At 37.7% G+C, this 20,704-nt stretch overlaps 1 protein-coding gene across 1 annotated transcript in view; it reads left to right on the top strand.

The window, feature by feature from the left end:
- RIMS1 (regulating synaptic membrane exocytosis 1) overlaps positions 1-20,704 on the top strand; it is a 354,423-nt gene that overhangs the window by 111,915 nt on the left and 221,804 nt on the right. The window contains exons 9-10 of the mRNA XM_050894077.1: positions 16,522-16,735; positions 18,368-18,379. Coding sequence (XP_050750034.1) covers positions 16,522-16,735; positions 18,368-18,379 — 226 coding nt within the window. The remainder of the gene's footprint in view (positions 1-16,521; positions 16,736-18,367; positions 18,380-20,704) is intronic.

Raw genomic sequence — 20,704 nt, 5'->3', positions numbered from 1 at the left:
AAGCTCTGTGAGCGCATGTTGCTTAATGGGCTGTTGTGAGAACCACTGTAGAATACTAGAAAAATATTAACGAAGGAAAACCTTTGGAGAAACGTCTCTCTGCCCAAATTTATGGGTACTTCAAAGTAGCAGGCAGAATCATAAAACAGACTAGTAGACTTTCTGCAGTGTTTCCCAAAGGACACTCACTCCCGTTATTTAAGATATTATTGGTTTAAAATGAGCCCTAGGGGTTTTCTGTCAGGACTTAAATGGGAAATAGGTTGGCAGAAGCTTTCCTTCTCTTAAAATCATACCTATGACTAGTATGGCTCCTCAGGGGAGAACCTCAGTGGGTCTGCTAGATGTGATTAATGAGCACGTGGTTACTGAAGCATCCCTCTTGGTGTCCTTCTGCTGTGTTGTCCACATGACAATTTTCCAATATCCATTATTACAGGAATAAAATCCATATTTTGATATATTAGCAGTACTGAACTGTGTGGACTAAATTTCTTTACGGGAATGTCTTTTGGAAGAGTTTGGGCATAAATAGTAAGCTTGGGAATTAATCAAACCGTTGATAGAAACAGGAAGGAAGGGAGAAGAAAACCTGAAGCTGGATGTCATGGTTTTCTGTAGGCCTTGCTGTGGAGGTTTAGATCAAAGGAAAAATAGTTTATACTAATTTTGGGCTCATACTTTCTACTCAACAACTTCATCAGATAAGAGGGTTTTGCAGAAAAATTCTTTGTTAACACTGATTTAGTTCTTAGCTTCTACAGTCTCAGTGAGCATCAAGAAGCAAGGATGCTAACCACAAAAGAGGCTTCATTTTTCTACTGAGAATAATTTCAAGCTTAAGACAATTTTCTTGGAACAGTTATGAACAGTGATATTTTGGGGAAAAAATAGGTAATAAAAATGTAGAGAGCATGCTATGGGTTTTCTTTCACAAATAGTATTCTTGAGAACATTTAACTTCAGTAGAGGGTACATTAAAAGAAGGAATGAAAATAAATCACAAATATAAAAAGCCTTGAAATTTTTAATTTTACCATGTGCTATGCTTAAAGCATAAAATAAAACTAGTTAATGTTCTCCTTTTCTAATTTTATAATTCACTAAAATGCCATATGCTTTTCATTTGTGTTTACTTTGGCATCCAAAAGAATGAAGAAAATTCAATAATGCTGGAGACAAGCTTAATCATTATCTTGTGTTCAAGCACTTTGATGGTATATTTAAAATAGATGTGTGAGCTTTTTTTGTTCCTTGTAATATGGAAATTATAAAGGAAGGTGAACAGGATGATAAATTAGAGATGCTCTCAGCGAGGCTGTTAAATTATTTTTAGGTAGAAGACATACTGTACACACTGAGCCTCAGCTGAATATAATTAATTTGAAACGTTATCACTGTTGCGCTTGCAGTCCTATTGTAATTTTTTTTCAGTTCTGCATCTTGCTGGCTCCTATCACACCCCTCACTGTGAGATCTTTTCCTGTTTCGCACGTGTCCTGTTTGTTACCACCATATGGTAGTTAGAATTTCAGTAGCTTTGCTCTGTTTACAGACCACTGTGCTTTGTCATATTTTTGCTGCTCACCCTGTATTGCCATCTGATACCTATCATCTGTTTAACACATTGGATGCCAAAAATACTCAGATTTTTTTTTTTCAAATGCATGTGTGAGAAAGACTGTTTCAGAAAGCTGTTTTAATAAACATTGCTCCAAAGTAATTTCCTGTTATGTTGAACCAGTACCCACACCTCTCAACTTTCCAAACTTTTTAACAGGTGCCAGCTGACTGAAGGGCTATACTGCAGCACTGGTTTTTTTTTTTTTTTTTTTTTTTGCTTGTGTGCATTGCACTGTTAGTAGCAGACCATAATGTGTTTAAGCATCTTTTCCCACTGCGTGACTGTAACAAAAACAATATTCTCAGAGTATAGCAGGGTCTATTCTTACCCTGGTTGCTAATTGCAACTTTATTAGGGTTGCACTAAGTAACTGTTTTTGAAACTGGTTTGACAGATAAAATACATTATGATTTGCAAGTGTTGGCATTGGTGATGGCTGATGCCATTTTAATCCAGCATTTCAATCTCTCGTGATATTGACACCAAAAAAATCACTTCACCAACTGTCACGATGTAATTAAATTTTGGGGGCAGGGGAACAGATAGATAGCATGAAAAATGATTGTATCACTGAATTAGAGGTAGAGGAGCCTGCGGCAGCATTTGGGGTATTAGACATGATGAATTTTTAATTCAGTAGTATTTTAAGATGCAAAAATCTTGACTTGCCAGGTGCTCATAAGCTTAAATTTTAGAAGAGGTGCTCATAAAGCCTCTGTTTCCCATGGCTCCTGGATGGGGACAAAGAACAGCAGCAATTCACAGCTGAGTACCCATAGCGAAGCCCTATAATTCTGTGGTCATCTTCTGCCAGCTTCCCTGGGTATTGCTGTGCATGAGGTTTTCCAAACTGACTTAGCAGCTTAAAAGTGCAAGTCCATAAAGGACGAACCGCCTATAAACGGTAGCTGATCTCTTAAGACTTTGGGTGGTCCCATCCGATGAGTGGTTGTTCTGCTTTCCACTGACTTGGATTGTCTCTGTTGTAGGTAGCTTGGTTGATCAGGACAAATTCTGCCTTGGTTATGTGATTCATCCAGCTGAACTTAGCGATGTTCAGAAATTACTATTGTTCAGTTGGATAAATGGGCTTCTCTTTTATTTTCTCTCTCTCTTATGCACTGCTTCATTAATATGTCTAGTGGTTAGTAGTTCTGTGTTCAGAATAAGAGAGCTAAATATTGGTACCTGTGTTTGTGATTTTGTGTAGGTGCAAATTTGTGCCTTACTTAAAACTCTTCCTTAAGATTTTCATTCATCTTTTTTTTCCCCTCTCCAATCCTTGAATTGAGCTTTTCTACTGTTAACACCTACCCCCACTCCCTTTTCAGGCTTTTTGCACTTTGTTTGACATGACTTTCAGTTACCCTCCATGTTATGACTGGTTGGTTACGATGTGATGACCATCATTAGAAAAAAAAACGTGCCCACAGTAGCATATTATGTGATTCAATAAATAAATTCAGTACATTGTAGAGAACACCATTTAATTCTCTTTCACTTCACTCTGAAAACAGATTAGGTTTTCTTTGTTCACAAAAATATGATTTTGGTGAAGTTTAGCTTAAATAAATGATATTTGTATTCCATAATAAAATGAAGCTGATGTTTTTGAAGAGAAAATAAATCAAGTTATTCTTTACTCATTGATTTAATGTATTTTAAGGGACATTTGCTGGCAGAGCCGCTTCACAAAATAGTATTTTACTGGAGAAATTTCCTATGGGGCTCAGAGACTACTGCTCCAAGGATCATTTTGTGCTTCTTTCAGTGAAGTAGTGGCATTAAAGCATTGTTATGCCAGCACGAGCTGACACAGGTCAGCTCATTCAGGAGACACGTTTTGTGTGTCTTTATACAACATGCGGAAGAGAGTGTGGTGCTGGGTTAGATTCAGTAATATTTAAGTAAATGAGGAAAATGAAGACATCACTTAGTTTGTAAGGAAAAACATGATCCAGTATAGTGAAATATTCCACTTTTTATGGCCTGTTATAAAGCTAGAGATGGAAACTTTTTACTTATTAGCTAGCAAACCAACAATAAAGAAAAAAAGCTAAAACCCACCCAGGATTAGGTAGCACAGTTTTTATACCTATTTTTAAACTGGTTATATTCTATTGGTACTTCCAGTTATTCTTTCCCCGCTTTTTTACAGTTTTTGGTTCAGTGTGACTCAGTATCACAACAAAAAATTCATGAAGTGATTTGGTACTCGTTCTCTGCGTTAGAGGTCATTGCCTCCTCACCTGCTAATCAGTGCTCCTGATTCTCGAGCATGTTGAAGCACACTTATTTTACGAACGGTGGTGTTTCATGTTGCTCTGAGAAAATCCAGAGCTGTTGATTTGGCTGGGAAAGATGGTAATTCTTTTCCCTCTGCAGTTTCCCTCTGCATCTTGATGAAACTTTCTTTAAGGAACTTTCCAGCAGTCTTTTTTAAAAGGTTTTATAAAAGGAGCTTGTGCCTAACATATTTAGGCTTGTTTTTTTAATAAGCAACCATGTATGAAAATTACTTGTATCTGCAAATACAGTAATGTAAAAGGACATGCCCTGTAATCTTGCAAATGGTACTAGCGTGGCTGGGTGTCTCTGGGATCTTTGCTTTCTGCTATACATCTGTACTAAAACAGTTCATCTGTTACGCTATGTAAAGAAAACACAGGGAATGAAAACATTTCACTGAAAGAAAGAAGGCAAATTAACCTTAGTTAATTGCCTTTAATATTTTTATTGTTCTTCTCTTGGTGTCAGAGTAAGCCCCGATTTCATAATTTTAAGTAAACCTTGCAAAAAACTTATTCAAATTTTTTTATATATATCTCATTTATTGGATGAATAGATGTTTGTCTCTAAAATATCTGGGAAAAGAAGAGAGGACTCTTGATCTCACTTCCCAGTTTAGCAGGGGCTAAACTGTAAGGGTGTTGTGAATTGCAGAGATGCTGGAAGATGGTCTCCTTGTTGTGGTTTGATAATCCGGGTAGGCAGCAGGTAGGAGAAAATTTCTCGGGTCTCTTTTTACAGTGGATCTTATGGAAACTGTTGATCTGACAAATTTTAGAGAACTGAAACTCACTTTTAAAACAAACTCTGTGGCAAATCATGTTATTTTGATTTTCAGTAAGAAAAGCCTTTTTTCCAAGAGGCACATATCCCAGTTAAAGTCACATACAAACAATATTAAGTTTGCACTTTGAAAAATGCTAGGACTTTATTTCTTAAAATCCTTGGGTTTGACAGTATAGTTGCAAGAGCAGCTCAAGCTAGCACTTCTGCTGCAGTAAATGGTTTTATCACCCTCTTCCTCAGTTTCTGTTTCTGCCGCTGCTTTTTTTTTTTTCATCCATAAGCATTAATGCAACTGTGTGGGCTCAGATTTTTTTCCTTCAGTCGTGACTAAGCCCATTCAGGTTCCTGGACTGGTTCACTGTGTGGTTGCATGGGTATTACTGTCCCTCGGTCATTATGGCTAGTTTTCCTGCAACAGGTATTGTGTGAATGCTGCAAGTAAAATAATACATTCATTTACTTCTACAGTTTTGATGCATGAGTAGTTAGAGCAATCTTTAAAAAGCTGAATATGTTTATAGGTCCTGTGTTTATTAGGTAGATAATGCTTGGCCCTGAATGCTTAACAATTCAGTAAGAGAAAGACTGTAACATAGTGATATTTCCATAACTTTTTAAGTGGTTGCATTTGGTAAAATTCAGGCTGCTAACAGCATTACGTGTATGAACTCGTGAAACTTTTTGAACTCTGTCACTTGGAGCTGGTGAAAACTCTTCAGAGCAAACCAGCTGCTCTCCTGCTGCACTGTCTGTGTTAGGAGAGCTGAGTGGTGAAGAAATTAAACGGGAAAGCGCAGCAGAGCTGTGATGGTTATGTGAAATGACCGATATTGGTGAGGTTGTCCACAGAGCTAGGAGGCATATAAAAATGCCCGTACTGGTTTAGACCAAAGGACAAGGCATTGACAGATTGTGAGGTGTTCTCACCACTCTTCTACTGGCTCTGGCCAAACTGTCCATGTACAGCATTGGGAAGAGGAAGCCTAACAGAGGATCCTGGTGACTTTGGGACCTCCAACATCCTACCATGTCTCTGGACAGAATACTATTTGAGTAGTCTGTTGACTCTGTGGAGGTCTTCAGGGTGCTCTGCTTGGTGTCCCCTGCAATTAACTGTTTTTACAGTTGATGCTTTTTCTCTTACCCCCCTCTACCTCTCTCTCTTCTTTTCTTTTTTTTTAAAATTCTTTGCCTCTCATGATTGTTTTCCCGGTTTCGTGGTGGTGTTGGAAGTGTTTAGCTCCATCCACTTTCCTTAGGTCATGTTAGGGCTGGAGAACCAACAGTGGCCTATTGAGGCTGCTCAGGGAAGCGTAAAAGGATAAGGCAAGTGGGTAGACATGTCTCCTCTCTGCATGATACTACTTCATGTACCTTTATATTCTAGCAAAGTGCTGAATTGATTGTATTAGGGCAGAGGAGTCTGCTCGCCTGGGAAGCTGGCAGTAGTAGGATGAGAGAGGAGTCTAACCCGTGGGACTGATGATGAGTAAGTGAAGTTCAAACAATAGCTGGAAGGGCAGGTGCTATAGTTAAAATAGGATGGTAAAGAAGTAGAAGGGTTGAACATTTAGCAAAGATGGTGTGGTTTCTGCAGTGCGGTACCGAGTCAGTTGCTGCCCTAAGGCACAGAGGCAGTCTGCATGTTAGAAGTCTGCATGCTGGACTCTGTTCCAGGAGACCAAAGATAATGCGTGTTGTACCACAACTTGTCATTTCCTTGTTTTCAAAAAAGAAAGTTTTGTTGAATTTGATGTTCAGGTGTGAGTGAGGAAGCCATTGAGGACTATGGTTGTTGCTTGCAGTTTTTAAAACAGCTGTTTCCAATGGGCTTAGGGACAAATGTTTATGAATATTATTTTGGTGTGGAACTATGTGCAAGCTCACTCACCTGATGAGACTTCATATTACATTAAGCCTTGTGTCACCAAATTTGGGCAGTGTAGTTATTTATGGTCAGTGTAATTATTTGTGGTCAATGTAACTACAAATTTTACTTGGTTAATACTAAAAAATTGTTAGATTAGTGGAGCTGTATCCTTTTCCTGTCTGTGGAAGATAGGGGAGTGGGTAGCTCCTTGCCACCATTTCCCACTCACCATCCTATTTCTGTTCTTTCAACTCATTGACATTTTCAAAGTCATTAATACTAACTCTTTGCTTGTACTTACATCACAAGCTTACTTGAGGGGCTTTATGTGAAACCTGGTCTCATGGCTGGTCTAAAATGCTGGACTTGTGTTGCTGTGACCTCTTCTGACAAGGCTCTCGTTCTCTAAGACAGTCAGCTGGAGCCTCTTCCACCCTGGTGTAATCTCCATCACTTACAGTTCCCTCTCCGCTTTGGAGGGATGGATCATATCTTTCATTTGTTTTTCTGGTATTCTGGATTTGTGTTGCCCTTTCAGTGTTTTCTGTGCTTGTGCTGTGACCTAGAGGTCTTCCTCCTTGTTTTTGTGCAAGCGAGCTGGGGCATCATGAATAAGGCTCGTGCCCTGCCCTGGGAGAATGTGTTTCCAGGTGCCAGCTCATAACAGCAACTGGGTGGAAGGGCTTACACCTCCTTACAAAGGCCAAGGAAGGGGGCACAGAGGTTCCTAAAAGTGCAAGGGCTCTAGGTCCCGAGATGTAATTGGGACGGAGCAGTACTGCACGGAAAGGTGTTGTCTCCCTCCTCTCTCAGTGTTGTTTCAATTTTTTTGGCCTGTTAAAACCTTCAAATTGCAAATAATTCTTCACTGTTGAAATGTAACAATTTTCACTCCAAAAAACCCACGAAACCCCTCCTAATGCTACTGAAACACTTTTAATGAAAAATAAGACTTTTGGAATATAAGCTTTTCTGCACACAGTTACCATAAAGCATAGGAGCTGTACTCTTACTTAAGGTAGTGGAAATAGCCATGTGAGGAGAATGGAACATCTTTTTAGCAATGGTATCGTTTTTCATATTTTTATGAACCCAGAATAAAAAGAAAACCCATTAAGAAACCAGTTGATTTAAATTATTTGCATTTTTCATAAAAGCCATGACATAAGAATGTATGTTTTTAAACAAAGAAGGGATAATAATTAATTGTTTTTTCTGCAGAAGGCATTGATTCCTTCAGTACTAAATATATCTCATCGTGTAAGTGCTTTTTAATACAAGACATACATACACAGTTTCTTTCTGAATTCCTCAGCTATGCCTTCTTTAATACTGTTATGCATTGTTTGCTTAGTTATCTGGTTTCTCTTTTATACCTCAGAAAGGGTAACGGTCATTTGGGAGGAACTGTGGGAAGCTGGAATGTAAATTCCTTATTGTAGATATTGCACATTTCTGACTCACAGTTCTTCAGTTGTGTAAGGAGAAAGTCTGCTTGTGGGCTGTGGTTATTTTTAAAAAAACAAATAGAAGTATACGAAAATAAAGTTTTCCAGTAACCTAGATTAGGAAACTTCCAGGAAGCTGAAAAATGACATTTTATGCAGGTTATTTAATGAGCTCGTTTATATGCTTGCAGAAAACCTTCCCTTACTAAAATGTTAGCTTGAATATGACTGTTACTGCTGGTGAAAAGGACCAGATGAGAGCCCCGTGAATAAAGCTGCAGTCCACGCCACCTTGCTGGTGTGCCTCTGCTCCGATGTGATGAGGAGGGGGACTTTCTAACCAAGGTATGGGCCTTTTTTGCCTCAGCCTGTACAGTCTTGTTAGGATGCTGCCAGGTAGTATGCGCTTGATAAGAGATTATATGAGGGAATTGGAATTAAGGTAACTTGTGAGGGCAAAAGTGTCTGTTACATGTGAACAACTTTTAATTCCAGCAGTGGTGGCCAGGTCTGAATTCCCATGTGAAGTCTAGAAGTGAAACCTTCGTCTTGGCTAAGTCTGAACTTTATCATGAGTCTCATAATGAAGCGCTTTATGGTTATGCTGCTCCTGGTTCCTAGCGTCATGTGCGTATAGGAAAATACCAACATTCATTAAAAACACTTTGTCTCTCATGGATGTGGGGAAAAGTATGAGTATATTGCCTGAGGGTCAGAAACCAAAAAGTAAATGACTAGAATCATAAAATGATTAAAAGAAATAAAAAAAGTAACTTCATGAATTTCTGAATCATGTTGGGAAATTTGTATTACCATATTGCCTGGAAGCACTTGTCATGGACTATAACCCTTCTGAGTGAGGGTTTTTACGGACATAGAAAAAAAGGCAATCTTTGCCACAGGGGCGGCCTGCATTCTAAGTATTAAGCAAATAATAAAATAATAGGAGCAGACAGGGGAGTCTGTATTGTCTGGCCTGATAAGTAAAAGTTTTAACATACCAGTAACCTAATTTTTGTCCAGATCTTTGTAGGCATCAAGGCAAAGGAGAGTTTGAAAGAGGATAATGGGATGGTGTTGTTGCTAATAAATTAGGGGCAACAAGGGGAAAACCACCAAGATTCTTGCTTGAAAGTTTAGCTTGAGCAGAAGTGTCTCAGTACTGAATGAGAAATGATAGGTAAGGTGGAAATAGGCTGTGAAGGTCTTTGAAGGTGAAAATAAGCCATTTATGTTTTATGCAGTAGAAAAGGGGGCTCATCAGAGGAATACAAAGAGAGAGGTAAAATAAATTATATTTGTTGCAGGATTATGATTAGACTATCAGCAGGACAGGCTTGCACTGGCGAGAAAAGGAAATGAGGGATGAGCTGATGATAGCTGAATGTTTAAGCTGGATGGATATAAAATTAGCTAAACTTTGGGGTTTTTTTAATTTGCAAAATTAATCTCTGAGGCTTATATAGCATTTTGAGGTGAAGGTCTAAATAGGTGTGAGTCCAGTGTAGCACAGTATTATTGGTCCCGAGTGGCAAGCAGAATGGAGGTGGTGGTTAACGTTTGCTGGAGGTACAAGGAGATCTCTGTTTCAGTTTATGGAGTTTGATGTACAGGTCACCCATGACAGGAGTTGGTAATCTATGCCAAACACTTCTGTTTGGACAGAAGGAGACAAACGTGAGGTAGAGAAACAGACCTGTGAGTTACAAGCATGGTCAAATTTGTGTTTGCACCAATAAGACAGGGAGGAAGAAAAGATCTTGGCATGTGGAGGAGAAAGGGCTGATGCCCAGCAGGATTCAGATGACTGCTGGTGAGGTGAAAAATATCATGGGCGACAGGTAAAGACCAGGTTGAGAGAATAATAGAGTTGATCCATAGTTGTGTGTTGAACGAACAGGGGAGACTGAAGAAACCTTCAGGCCAGGTAAAATCTGAGATTTTGAGGACTACTTGTTGTTTTTATTATAGGATGTAGAACATGCTATAATATATGTCATATGTAATGATTATTGTGCTATATTTATTAAAGAAATGTGTAGGAGGGAGAGACGAGAGCTACAGGAAAAGCGAATAGGGAAAGGTCAAATGGGTGGTAAGTAAAGTCACAGAAAAGTGAGAAGTCGGACAGTAGGTAACAGCAAAGGGGCTAGAAGCAACCAGTTTCTGGAGGAGAAAACCCAACACCCTCAAGATATGGAAGCCATTAACTCTTCCATTTGCAGTCCTTTCGTTAATGCTTGTATTACTCTTACACAAACATGGCCTTTTTTGCTCTAAAGATTAGTTGATTATCGGGTTCCTACCTCTTTCACAACTTATGCAGATCAATGTCTTGCTTGCCATTTTATGGACAAATACTATACTGCACTCTTAAAATGGCAGTTCACACTGAATAAAAAAGTACAGCGATAGCAATAATAAAGGAATATTAACATAACATCCAAATTCACTCAGAAGTACAATATTTTGCAGTATGAGTACATTCAGCAGTTATTTGATCTTCACAAAATGACCAAACCAGGTATCATCCGTGCTAAAAAGCAGCACACCCCAAACATTAAAAAATACCCTGGACTTCAACATGCTAAGACATTAACGTTGCTACATCAGGCACTTGGGAGCTGGGAGAGTTAGATATGTTTATTTACTATTCAACCTTAATTTGTCCTACTTGTGCAGAGGGTATAAATTTTAATAACAGATTTACATGTGATGTGATGATGTGTGAAGTAACCAGCAAATATATCTAGACTTCTTCACTGAACTTCAGCTGTTCTTCTAGTCAACACGTGCTAGATTCTCCCTAAGCTCCTTGTTTCCCTTTATTCAGACAAACTGTCCATAGCATCTTGCTAAGGTTGCCTGTCTTGGCTTTGTTGTTTAAAGTGTGTATTCCCAAAACCCAGCACAAGTTGACAGCTTTTCCCAGCTAAGATGCTAGTGGGGCTAAGGCAAAAGCTAGGTGCCACGCTGCTCCCTCTGGGAACCTCTGCATGAGATGAGTACCCGCAGCTTTGGCGGAGCAGCGAGGCACCCAGTGAGACCGAGGTACTTCCAGCTTTACGGATCTGCTGAACAGTGGTTTTCAGATCACAGCTTCGGCGTAGCCACTTGAAGTTTGTCTACAGGTTTTTAGATCTAGCCGTTGCCTTCATGGGCATATTAAATACCCAGAAGCACTAGAAGTCTGGCTGTTTTGTCCAAATACATTACCCTACCATCATGTTAATGAAGTATTAGTCTTTTGTACATCTACAACAGAAGAAAATGTGTGGAAACAAATCTGAGTTTGCATTCTTGATTTTTTTGTTTGTTTGTTTTACTTACCATAAAAAAGAATGCTAAGAACAGAACTTGGTAAAAGTCTCAATTATTTTATGAAAAAAATTGTCTAAGCTCTGTGTGATTATGTGTTTGTGTGGCATAGGTGAACAGGGCAAAGTACTGCATTTTACTAAGCTTTTTTCATACATGCAGTAGCTGCTGATGGATAGTTACTTAAGGCTACGTCACTTAGAAGGTGGCACTTTTTCTACTAACATGAACTCATGACAGGGCATAATATTTTTATAATGTTAAATCAGGTGTTTATGATTCCAAAATTGAATCATTTGAGTTGACCGGCGAGAGTGAAAGTGCAATCTGTAGTGCCATCTGCTGGATTTTTAAGTAAGTAAAAAATGTAGTTTCATATTACATTTAAAAATCATTTAAAATGTAACTGTGCATAAAGGTGACCCAAATCTTTGGCATTTTTAGAAACTCTGCGCACACAGAGCATAAATATGCAAGTGCACCATTTTGTCACTTTTTACTCTTCAGTGTATATGTGCAAATATTTCAGATAGGTATACACTATAGGAATTTAAAAGTATAACAGCAAAAAAGCAATAACATAGTCTGTTATAAAAAATACATTCTTGGATCATAATTTTAATATCTGCTTAGAGGAGATGATTGCAGAGTATAAATATACATCGTGGGCCAGCTCAAAAGAACCCAACAACATAAATGATAACTTCTGTGTGGTTTGATATACCATTTTCTGATCAGTCAGTATTATAGATTACCTCACTTTCCATTGTCTGTCCTCCTAATGATATCAGTGAGCTGTCTGAAAAGTTTAAGATATGTAAGATGCTTATCACATGAGTGTCCTCCAAGGCTTACAGTTTTTAATAAGTACATGAAGACGTGAGTAAAGCTTTGCAGAATTGCCTATCAGTAATTTTTTTTCTAGTTTACGCTGTCAGTGTAAAATACGGAATATTCAAATGAAAATGTGGTACATGTATGACACACAGCTAAAGCAGGTTTTTTGTGAAATGCCTTTGAAGAAAAAGGGGAGAGGAACCCACCGTGTTTTCTTGGGGGACAAACCCCTAGAAACCTCAACTGTTTTATGTACCGTCTGCTAAAGTCACCACCACAAAACCCCCCCCAACCAACCAACCAGCGAAACAACAACAAAAAGCTTTTACAAAATAGTATTATTGGAAGATACTTTTTCCACTTAAGAATTTTTTTTCTATTGTAAACTATATGTTCAAGGAAATCTATTGAAGATACCAATTTCAAACATAAATACTAATCTTTAATAAGAACATTTGGTAGATTTTTTTCTGGTCAATATTTTAGAACTAAATACTGAATTTTTCTGTATTTGTTACTGTATTGTTACAGAACACATCTGAAAGGTGATTTTAACAACTATTTATTAATAGATACTATAAAATCTGAATGAATTAGATTTCATACTTGTGTCCTGATGGTGCATGGAGACTGTAAGAAGAGTACACTTGCAGTGCATTGCTCCCTCTGGCCATCTTCTGCCTCCTGTATTTCTCACTTTAGAAGGAAAATTTCTATGAAACTTCTTCAGTCTGACTTATATATGTCCAGCGTTAATTCCTGGAATAGTTTCCTCTATTTTTTTTTCTAATCTTTTGTTTTATTTTTTTTCCCTTCATCTTTGGAAGCTGTGTGGGTGAGGAAACCTCCCCTTTTTGGCTATGCCATTGACCTCAGTAGTAGAACTAGATGAATTTTGGGGTGCATGATGAAAAATGGTGTGGATATATGCTTATATTCCTCTTACATAGTAGCCTGGTTGCTCTTTCTTTCAGAGAGGATTGAATTGATATCTGCCTCAAGGGTCCCCCAAGCCGTTACATCATACGCTGTTATTAAGTGTTTAACCTAACCTTTAGGTGCTTGTCTACATTAAGGAATATTTAATAGACTTAAATTTTCCTTGCATCTGATGAAAATGTGCTCTATAGCCTGGAAGTTAAGGAGCAAACTTGAAAAATACCCATCTGTATTTTAGTTCTTAGTACACTTCTGTATAAGGCAAATAATACTTCTATATAAGGCAAAACTGTTCAGAGGGATTTGCTGCCACTGTTACAGAATAGCCAGAGATACAGAGATCCTGTCATTCCTCAAAAAGGTGGGAAAGGTGGTTAAAACCTTGCGAAAGAAGTAATTGAACCAGAGCTGCCATGGGCTGGGTAAGATTCTTTCTGCTCTGTGAATTCTGCAACTGTTTTCTCCAATTCCATTCCTGCTGTAGATAAAATGTTAGGATTTCTCCAGTAATGTGAAGTATGACACGCAAGATAAGCACTTCGTTTTGAACCCCTCATGGTAAAAGGGGTCCCACACTGATGCAGAAAGTAAGAAATCTAGAAATAAGTGATACTTATTTATAAAGAAATGAAATCTCCTCTCACTTAAGTTTTGCTTACTTGCTAGTACGTTCATCTACCCCTTGGTGCACACAGAAGGGCAAAACATCATTGTATTAATACGCTTCCTAAGCTTCATACGAGATCGAAAAAAATTCAGATGTAGACTGTCTAATTGGAAAAGAACAGGAAGAGGGGCAGTGTTTGCTGTTATCTTCCCTTTCCACATTAGTGAAGAGCCAGAGCTTTTAGTCTTGCTGTAGTGGAGGAGAACTGAATTTAGTTTCCATGGTTCCATTTTTTAATGGAATATTTGATGTAATCAGAAATTTACCTACAGACCTCTCCGTTATTTAATTGCATTCTTTAAGCTGGTTATTATACAAATTCCTGAATGTCTTCAGGTTTTTTATGCTTTATAAGTGAGCAGCTGTGTAAGATAAGTTAAATCATATGTGTAATCCAATAATGTGGCCAAAAGTATTAAGTTTTTCCAGTATTTTGCCTAATTCTTTTGACTTACTTTTCTCATCTTACTCAACACTGCAAAGGTTTTTTAAGCAAGTTAGTAAAAAATAAAAATAAAACAAAAAAACCCTTTGCTACTCCTGCCAAGTTTTTCATTAACATAAAGCATTAAGTATAATGCATCATGTTTGTAGTGAGGGAGAATAGATTATTTGGCTTCTTAGCTTTTGCTATTACTGCATCCTCACTAGAGCATGCCCCTATGAAGTCACTGTTTTTAGTGTGAGAGTTGGTTGATTTATGTTGTTATGAGCAGTGATATTCCTGTCCAAATGGAATATGTGTATTTTACCATGATTCATGTTAGTTAAGTTGAATTATCATTTTCTAGGCCTGAATATCATCTTAAAGTAAAAATATCCACTTCACCAAAACAGTGTTTCATACAAATAACACTGATTACTTATATCTTAAAAGTCAAAACAAGTCCACCACACCCGCACACACAAAATCCCACAGAAACATGGAATTGTCTCACTAGAAATACATTGGTTATATGGTGTGGGTCTCAATGCTAACTAAGGGAGTAGGTAGCTCAAAGCAGGTAGTGGAGATGAAGGTTGTCATCAAGACCTCTATAGACAACACACCTACTGTTATAATTTATTAAACTCAAGATTCCCTGTTTCTATTAATAATCTATTTAGCTGTTCATGATTTTTTTAATGTTATCCATGGAGATGTAGATTTGAAGCAACATCTGGAAACGTGGGTGAAAAGCCTGTGGGTTCCACATAGCGTGGTGAAAAGACTGAGTTGTTAAATGTGCCTTACTGGACTCTCCCCCTTAGGCTGTCTGAGGTCTTTGCTCAAGCTTGTGAAAAGTCAGGAGTTGCAGTGCTGTCCTGGTGCACCTACAGAAATTTTTCTTTCTTGTGTGATGTAATGAATAGTAAGATAGTTAATAGCTGAAATATGTTCCTTTTAAATTAAGCTTCAGGGTGGGGTAAATTAAGCTTCATGGCAGCTGAGCTCGTTGCTGCAAAAAGGGTGATCCTGCCCTTTACTGATCCTTTTCATTTCTGCCTTCAGGAGTTCATGTCCTACCTTCCTCGCAGGTCTCCAGTGCCCTGCTCCGAGCGGAGTGATTCAGGAAGCAAAATGATGGGAAAATAATTTTTTTTTTTTTTTTGGTAGGAGAATTAATTTTCTGTTGGTTCAGGTTCCTGGGTTAGCTCACGGAGAGGGATTTAGTGAATGTCAGAATCAGTGCCTAAGGAGCAGTAACAGGATGCAGCCCAGAGCAGGAGAGGAGCTGGATTGCCCCTTTTGGAAGTGCCTGGACCTTTAGCTGGTTCCCCTCTGAAACTTCATCTTTGCCAACAAAATCTCATAGAAACCAACAGGAGAACATGTTTTTCCTCAGAGATAATACCATAATGATAAGAAAGATTTTATCACTAAATATTTAATTATTATTATTCCTGACTTATAGAAGGGGAAGTGAAGGCTAGAGGACTGACTGCTCTTCCCTGAGCTCGTGATTAGAAGCTGGGTCTTTCGGGTAGCAGGACGCTTAGCCAGTTGGTGGGCATAGTGTCAGCCTGTTTGTTATTTGGGGCAGCTGGAGGAGAAGCGCTACTTCCTTGAACACCGGTCTTCATCTTAGGAATCTATATACCTGCTAATACGCCTATATACTACTACAGCTAAGCTGGAAGAAATGTCTGTAATGAGGGACAACAAATCTTAAGTAGTATCTCATACTTAACAAGAGAGAATACAACAGATTGTTAATATATAGATTTGACAGAGAAAATTGTTCTCAGATTCTTGTAGGGCCAGTGTGATTGTAGAGTATGTTTTGAAATCTTTGCTATATGTGTTAGTAATTTAGATTTTGAAAACAGAAGTGTGACACTAACTGAAGATTGATCTATATTTTTTTATTACACCTGCTGTATAAATAACGTTGATTAAAAAAGAATGCCAATTTGCTCTGGCAGTTATAGTTCTGCTTTTATTCTGTACGTGGTAGATACTTCTGTTTAAGACTGTGCATTTTTGGTATCTTTTTATATTTGGATCAATTTCTGGTCAAGTGAAATGATTTGCTCATGAGCTTTGAAGTAAACCTAGTAGGAATACATATGCCTGTTATTTTTTTTCCTTGAGATTCTCCTATACAGTCTTCCATGTGCAGTGTGTATTTGATATGAGGTGCATTTATTATTGTGAACGTGCCAAGAATATTAGGTAGAGTTATAAACTGACAGAAAGAAATACACAGTAGTAGTATTTCTTCCTATTCTTGCTATATAAACTTTTTTCTCATCTATGCAGGAGGTTGCATCAACAATTTGAAAGCTATAAAGAGCAAGTAAGAAAGATAGGGGAAGAAGCCCGCCGTTACCAGGGAGAGCACAAGGATGATGCTCCAACATGTGGAATCTGTCATAAAACAAAGTTTGCAGATGGTTGTGGCCATTTATGCTCTTATTGCCGGACCAAGTTTTGTGCTCGATGTGGAGGTCGTGTCTCTCTGCGATCAAACAATGTAAGTCTTCTGATGTGTACTCTTAAGAAAAAGCCTCCTTGACATTGTCACGCTGCAGATTGTTCACCTTAAGTTTGGCATTTCATGCTTCATTTTACTCAAGTGTTTCATTCATCGCTTCGTTATGAGGTGTGTATAAAGTAGAATAATGTATTTAGTGATTGTGGAGATACTTAGGATTCACAGAGTTAATTAAAAAAAAGAATACATAGTGTATCATTCTACTGAGTGATGACTTGAAGAAGACATACTTGTTTTTCATAGAATGAAAGAAGAAACCCTTTTGCTCAGCTGCAACTCCACATTGATAAATCTTTATTGAACTCTTATTTCATTTTAGATGTCTTTTTTTGTAGAGCTTTTCATATACATTTATAGATTTCTCTTACATAAAATCAGTCAATTTTTTGGTTATAAAAAACCCTCAGTTTTTTGTTTAGAAAAAAAACCCAACCACTTTTCTTACCACAGTGAGAGTGTTATGTCAATTTATTTTAAATTTATTGAAAAAGTAAAACTATAGATTATTCTGGATTAGGTATCCTACTTTCAGGCAGGTGAGATAAATCTTCCTCCCTCTGATCCGCATGCAGTTAGCTGCAGTAGCTGTCCACAAAACTGAAGGGTATCCAAGAATACCCTCTGTTCAGTCAGTCCCTTACAAGGAACTGGCTACTCGCTTGTACATGAGCAGTAGGATCTATATTTGGAAGACCATTATCCAGTGATTATTTTTGGCTGATCATCTAGGACTATGGTGTGTTAGAAAACATTTTACAAATATCCTTTTATTGCATGAATAGTTTTGTTATCTGTCATGAGATGAGATAACTTTCTCATATGGCTTTAAGGTGCCAGTCTTTTGTAGGGGAAATGCATCCATGCTCTTTGTATCAATACAAATTCAGTTAAAAGTGGTCACGAATTTTATAGCAGATAATCATGTTCACAACGGAACTTGTTTACGGCCTTTTCAACTGAATAGGGCTTCTGAAATTTCATGTAAACCAAAAAAAACCCTCAGAAAAAAATGCATTTCATCTTTATTTTGGAAGTTTTCCATAGCCCTGATGTACTTGTGAGTCCATTAAATTAAATTCACATTCTGAAAAAATTATGTAGCTATATTGGACAAAAATTTTCATATATTTGTATTTTAATATAAATAGATGCATTACATTGCATCACCTGCAGGTGGTGTCATTAGAGCAAGTCTATGAAAATACAGTTTACTTTGATATGTTATGTTATACTGTTAATTAGAGTGCATATGATACAGCTTATCTTTACTGAGAAAAAAATTGAATCTATTTTAATTATTTTTCACCCACTGTTTGAAGTCACAGAAATGGAAAAGTGTCCATTCATTTGTAACTTGCCTTTTGTTTGTTAAATTGTTTATGCTTCTGTGGGTTAGGGTGGGAAAAAATGTTTTCTACATATGCAGTAATGTCATCTTTTTATTTAAAGCTTTTTTTCCTTTTGGAAATTTTATGTTTTTATCTCTTTGTAGAGAGTTATTAGAATTGCATTTCTTTGAAATCTGTCTATTAATACTTGCCTATTTTATTCTTTTTCTCTTCTTTCTTTCTTTTCTCTTTTTATTCTGCTTCCTTGGATGCTTTCCCAAAGGAGGACAAAGTGGTTAGAATCCATGCTTTTTATCATTTATTATTATAATGTTGTCAGTTAACTGAGAAATTTACATACTAATGTAAAAAACTGAACTGAAATTTTAAAATCATCCAAAGGGGAGGGGGGAAGAACAGGAATCCTAACACCCAGGTCCTGCCCATCCCCTAGCTGAACATAGGCTTCAAAGGTAGCCCAGCAAGGAAACCCAAGACTGTTGTCAAAATTAGGACAAAAAAAGAAATTAATTAAGAACTGAGAATTATTAATAGGCTAAAAAGTAGAGGAGGTAATAAAGTGTAATAAAGCTTTATTTCATAAAAATGTCTTTGGTTAACAATTTGACTTTTTGCATGCAAGGTCCTTCCATCAGCTTCAGGAAATCTAATTTAGTATTTTAATTGTAATTTTACATTGATTTGCATGGTTTGCTGTGTTTCACTTCTGGCTGCAGCAGAAATTCAGGGAATTCTTGTGAAATCAGCTTTTTGATTTACATTTGGAATAATATGCATAGGCAAAGTATAACCTCTTAAAACTGGATGTAAGTATAGCGAGCAAGATGGAGTGAATCCTTTGTGAATGCGTAGTTACCAGTTCAAAACTCTGCAAAAGCTTTAGGATCAAGTACTGGCATAGTCACCACTAATGCCTGTGCCTTATCTGAAATAGGTGATGGTAGTTCCCTGTTCATCTCTGCGCCCTGTGCACAGAGGAGGGGGTGGCAGTACTTGAGCAGTGCGTGCCCACTTGCAGCCTCTTCTCAGGCAGGTCTGCAAAAGGTGGTATTCCAGATTTTAACTTGGAGACTTAGGTAGTGGGAATTAGCCAGCTTCGCTGGTACTTCAGCTGAAATGAGTGTAAAGTCGTTACAATCCAATGTAGTTTTTGATATGTGGATGATGGTGTTATGCTTGTATTATGAAGTGGTAGTATGCCCCAACTTACACCATAGCATAGCTGTAACCTGCAATTTAGTACTGTGCAACACCCAGAGAAAATGATTTCTATCAAACACACCTGCATATTGCAGCAGTTTATTTCTAAGGCAGTAGTGCTCTGAGAGCATAGTTGTTTTTCTAATGGCTATGAAATATAACTTGCTACAGCTTCATTCTGCTGTTTTCTGTATGCTACTCTGAACAAAGTGCTGAAGTAGTCCAGGACTTCTACATCTTTTCCATTCTGTTAATCTAAATCACTTAGGATAGAGTGAGGGAAGTTACAGCTTGATACTGATGTCTTACTAAAGCAGTGCAGCATTGATGCATCCAGTGGGGTGTATTAAAAGGCTAGTGCACTTGCAACAGAGTCTTCTTTAGGGCCAGAAACAGCAAAGCTCTTAAGTGCTGGAAGTGCCATGTAGGTATGATTTAGCCACCTAGGTTTTGGAGAGCAATCCAGGTGAACCTCACCTGACCTGCTTATATGCTTGAGGCATCCTTCACACTTCAGTTAAGAACAAAAACTTTGCTAGATAACTGAAATCATGAAAGCATCCGCATGCAGTAGAGATTGTGTCTTTGATGAGGTGACAGCTTAGGTGTTCATCTTTGAAAAATGTCATTTGGGATCCAGAAAATAGACTCCACTGCACTAAAGTGCTCTGAAGACGTGTGTCCTGAAGATATACCTGACTCATTTGGATCGTCCTAAGTTCAATTAAATATATCTTTATTGTTTGCACTTGCCTTGGTTTAGGTTTTGCTGTGTTGAACTCCAAGCTTCCACGTACCAAGAAAATGCCCTAATAATATACGTGAAAATATCTTCTGTACCTTGTGATGAAGCTGAGCTACATCTCTTTAACAGCTGAAAAGTTATGGGAGTCAGGGGGAGAGTAGCCAATAATTAGTCCTGATTGTGTGAGGGACTTTTTTATGAAGTACAATTGCTTTAGCAGTGCCTGTCTCTGAAAGCTAATGGAATATATAGAATGAATTAACTCCAAAATATTAATACATACCTAGCAAATAACATCTTTTATAAGCAGAACGATTGGTATAATTTATGTAGAGCAACAGGAGAAAAATATTATTTGTTAATTATTTTCAGTGGCTTAACATTCCTGACTAATCTACATATAGGGACAAACCTTTCTTTATCTGGCGAGTTTAATGTTAGTAAAGACCTTTTAAACATGGTTGTATGAGCCTTGTTCTCTCCATGTGAATTTTTACCACAATAAATTATATTAAAACACATTCACCAAGTTCCTACAAGTTAGGGGTGCATCAGTGTGAGTTACCAAAGTGCCAAGCCCAGGAGAAGTCAAGCATTATTCTAGATTCAAGGTGTTTCCTGTAGAGTTGGAGTATTAGTATTAATGAGACCTGA

This window comes from Gymnogyps californianus, chromosome 3, assembly GCF_018139145.2.
Source record: "Gymnogyps californianus isolate 813 chromosome 3, ASM1813914v2, whole genome shotgun sequence".
NCBI classification, from domain to species: Eukaryota; Metazoa; Chordata; class Aves; order Accipitriformes; family Cathartidae; genus Gymnogyps; species Gymnogyps californianus.
Note: the sequence above shows the minus strand (reverse complement) of the source record. Positions and strands in the feature narration are given on the sequence as shown.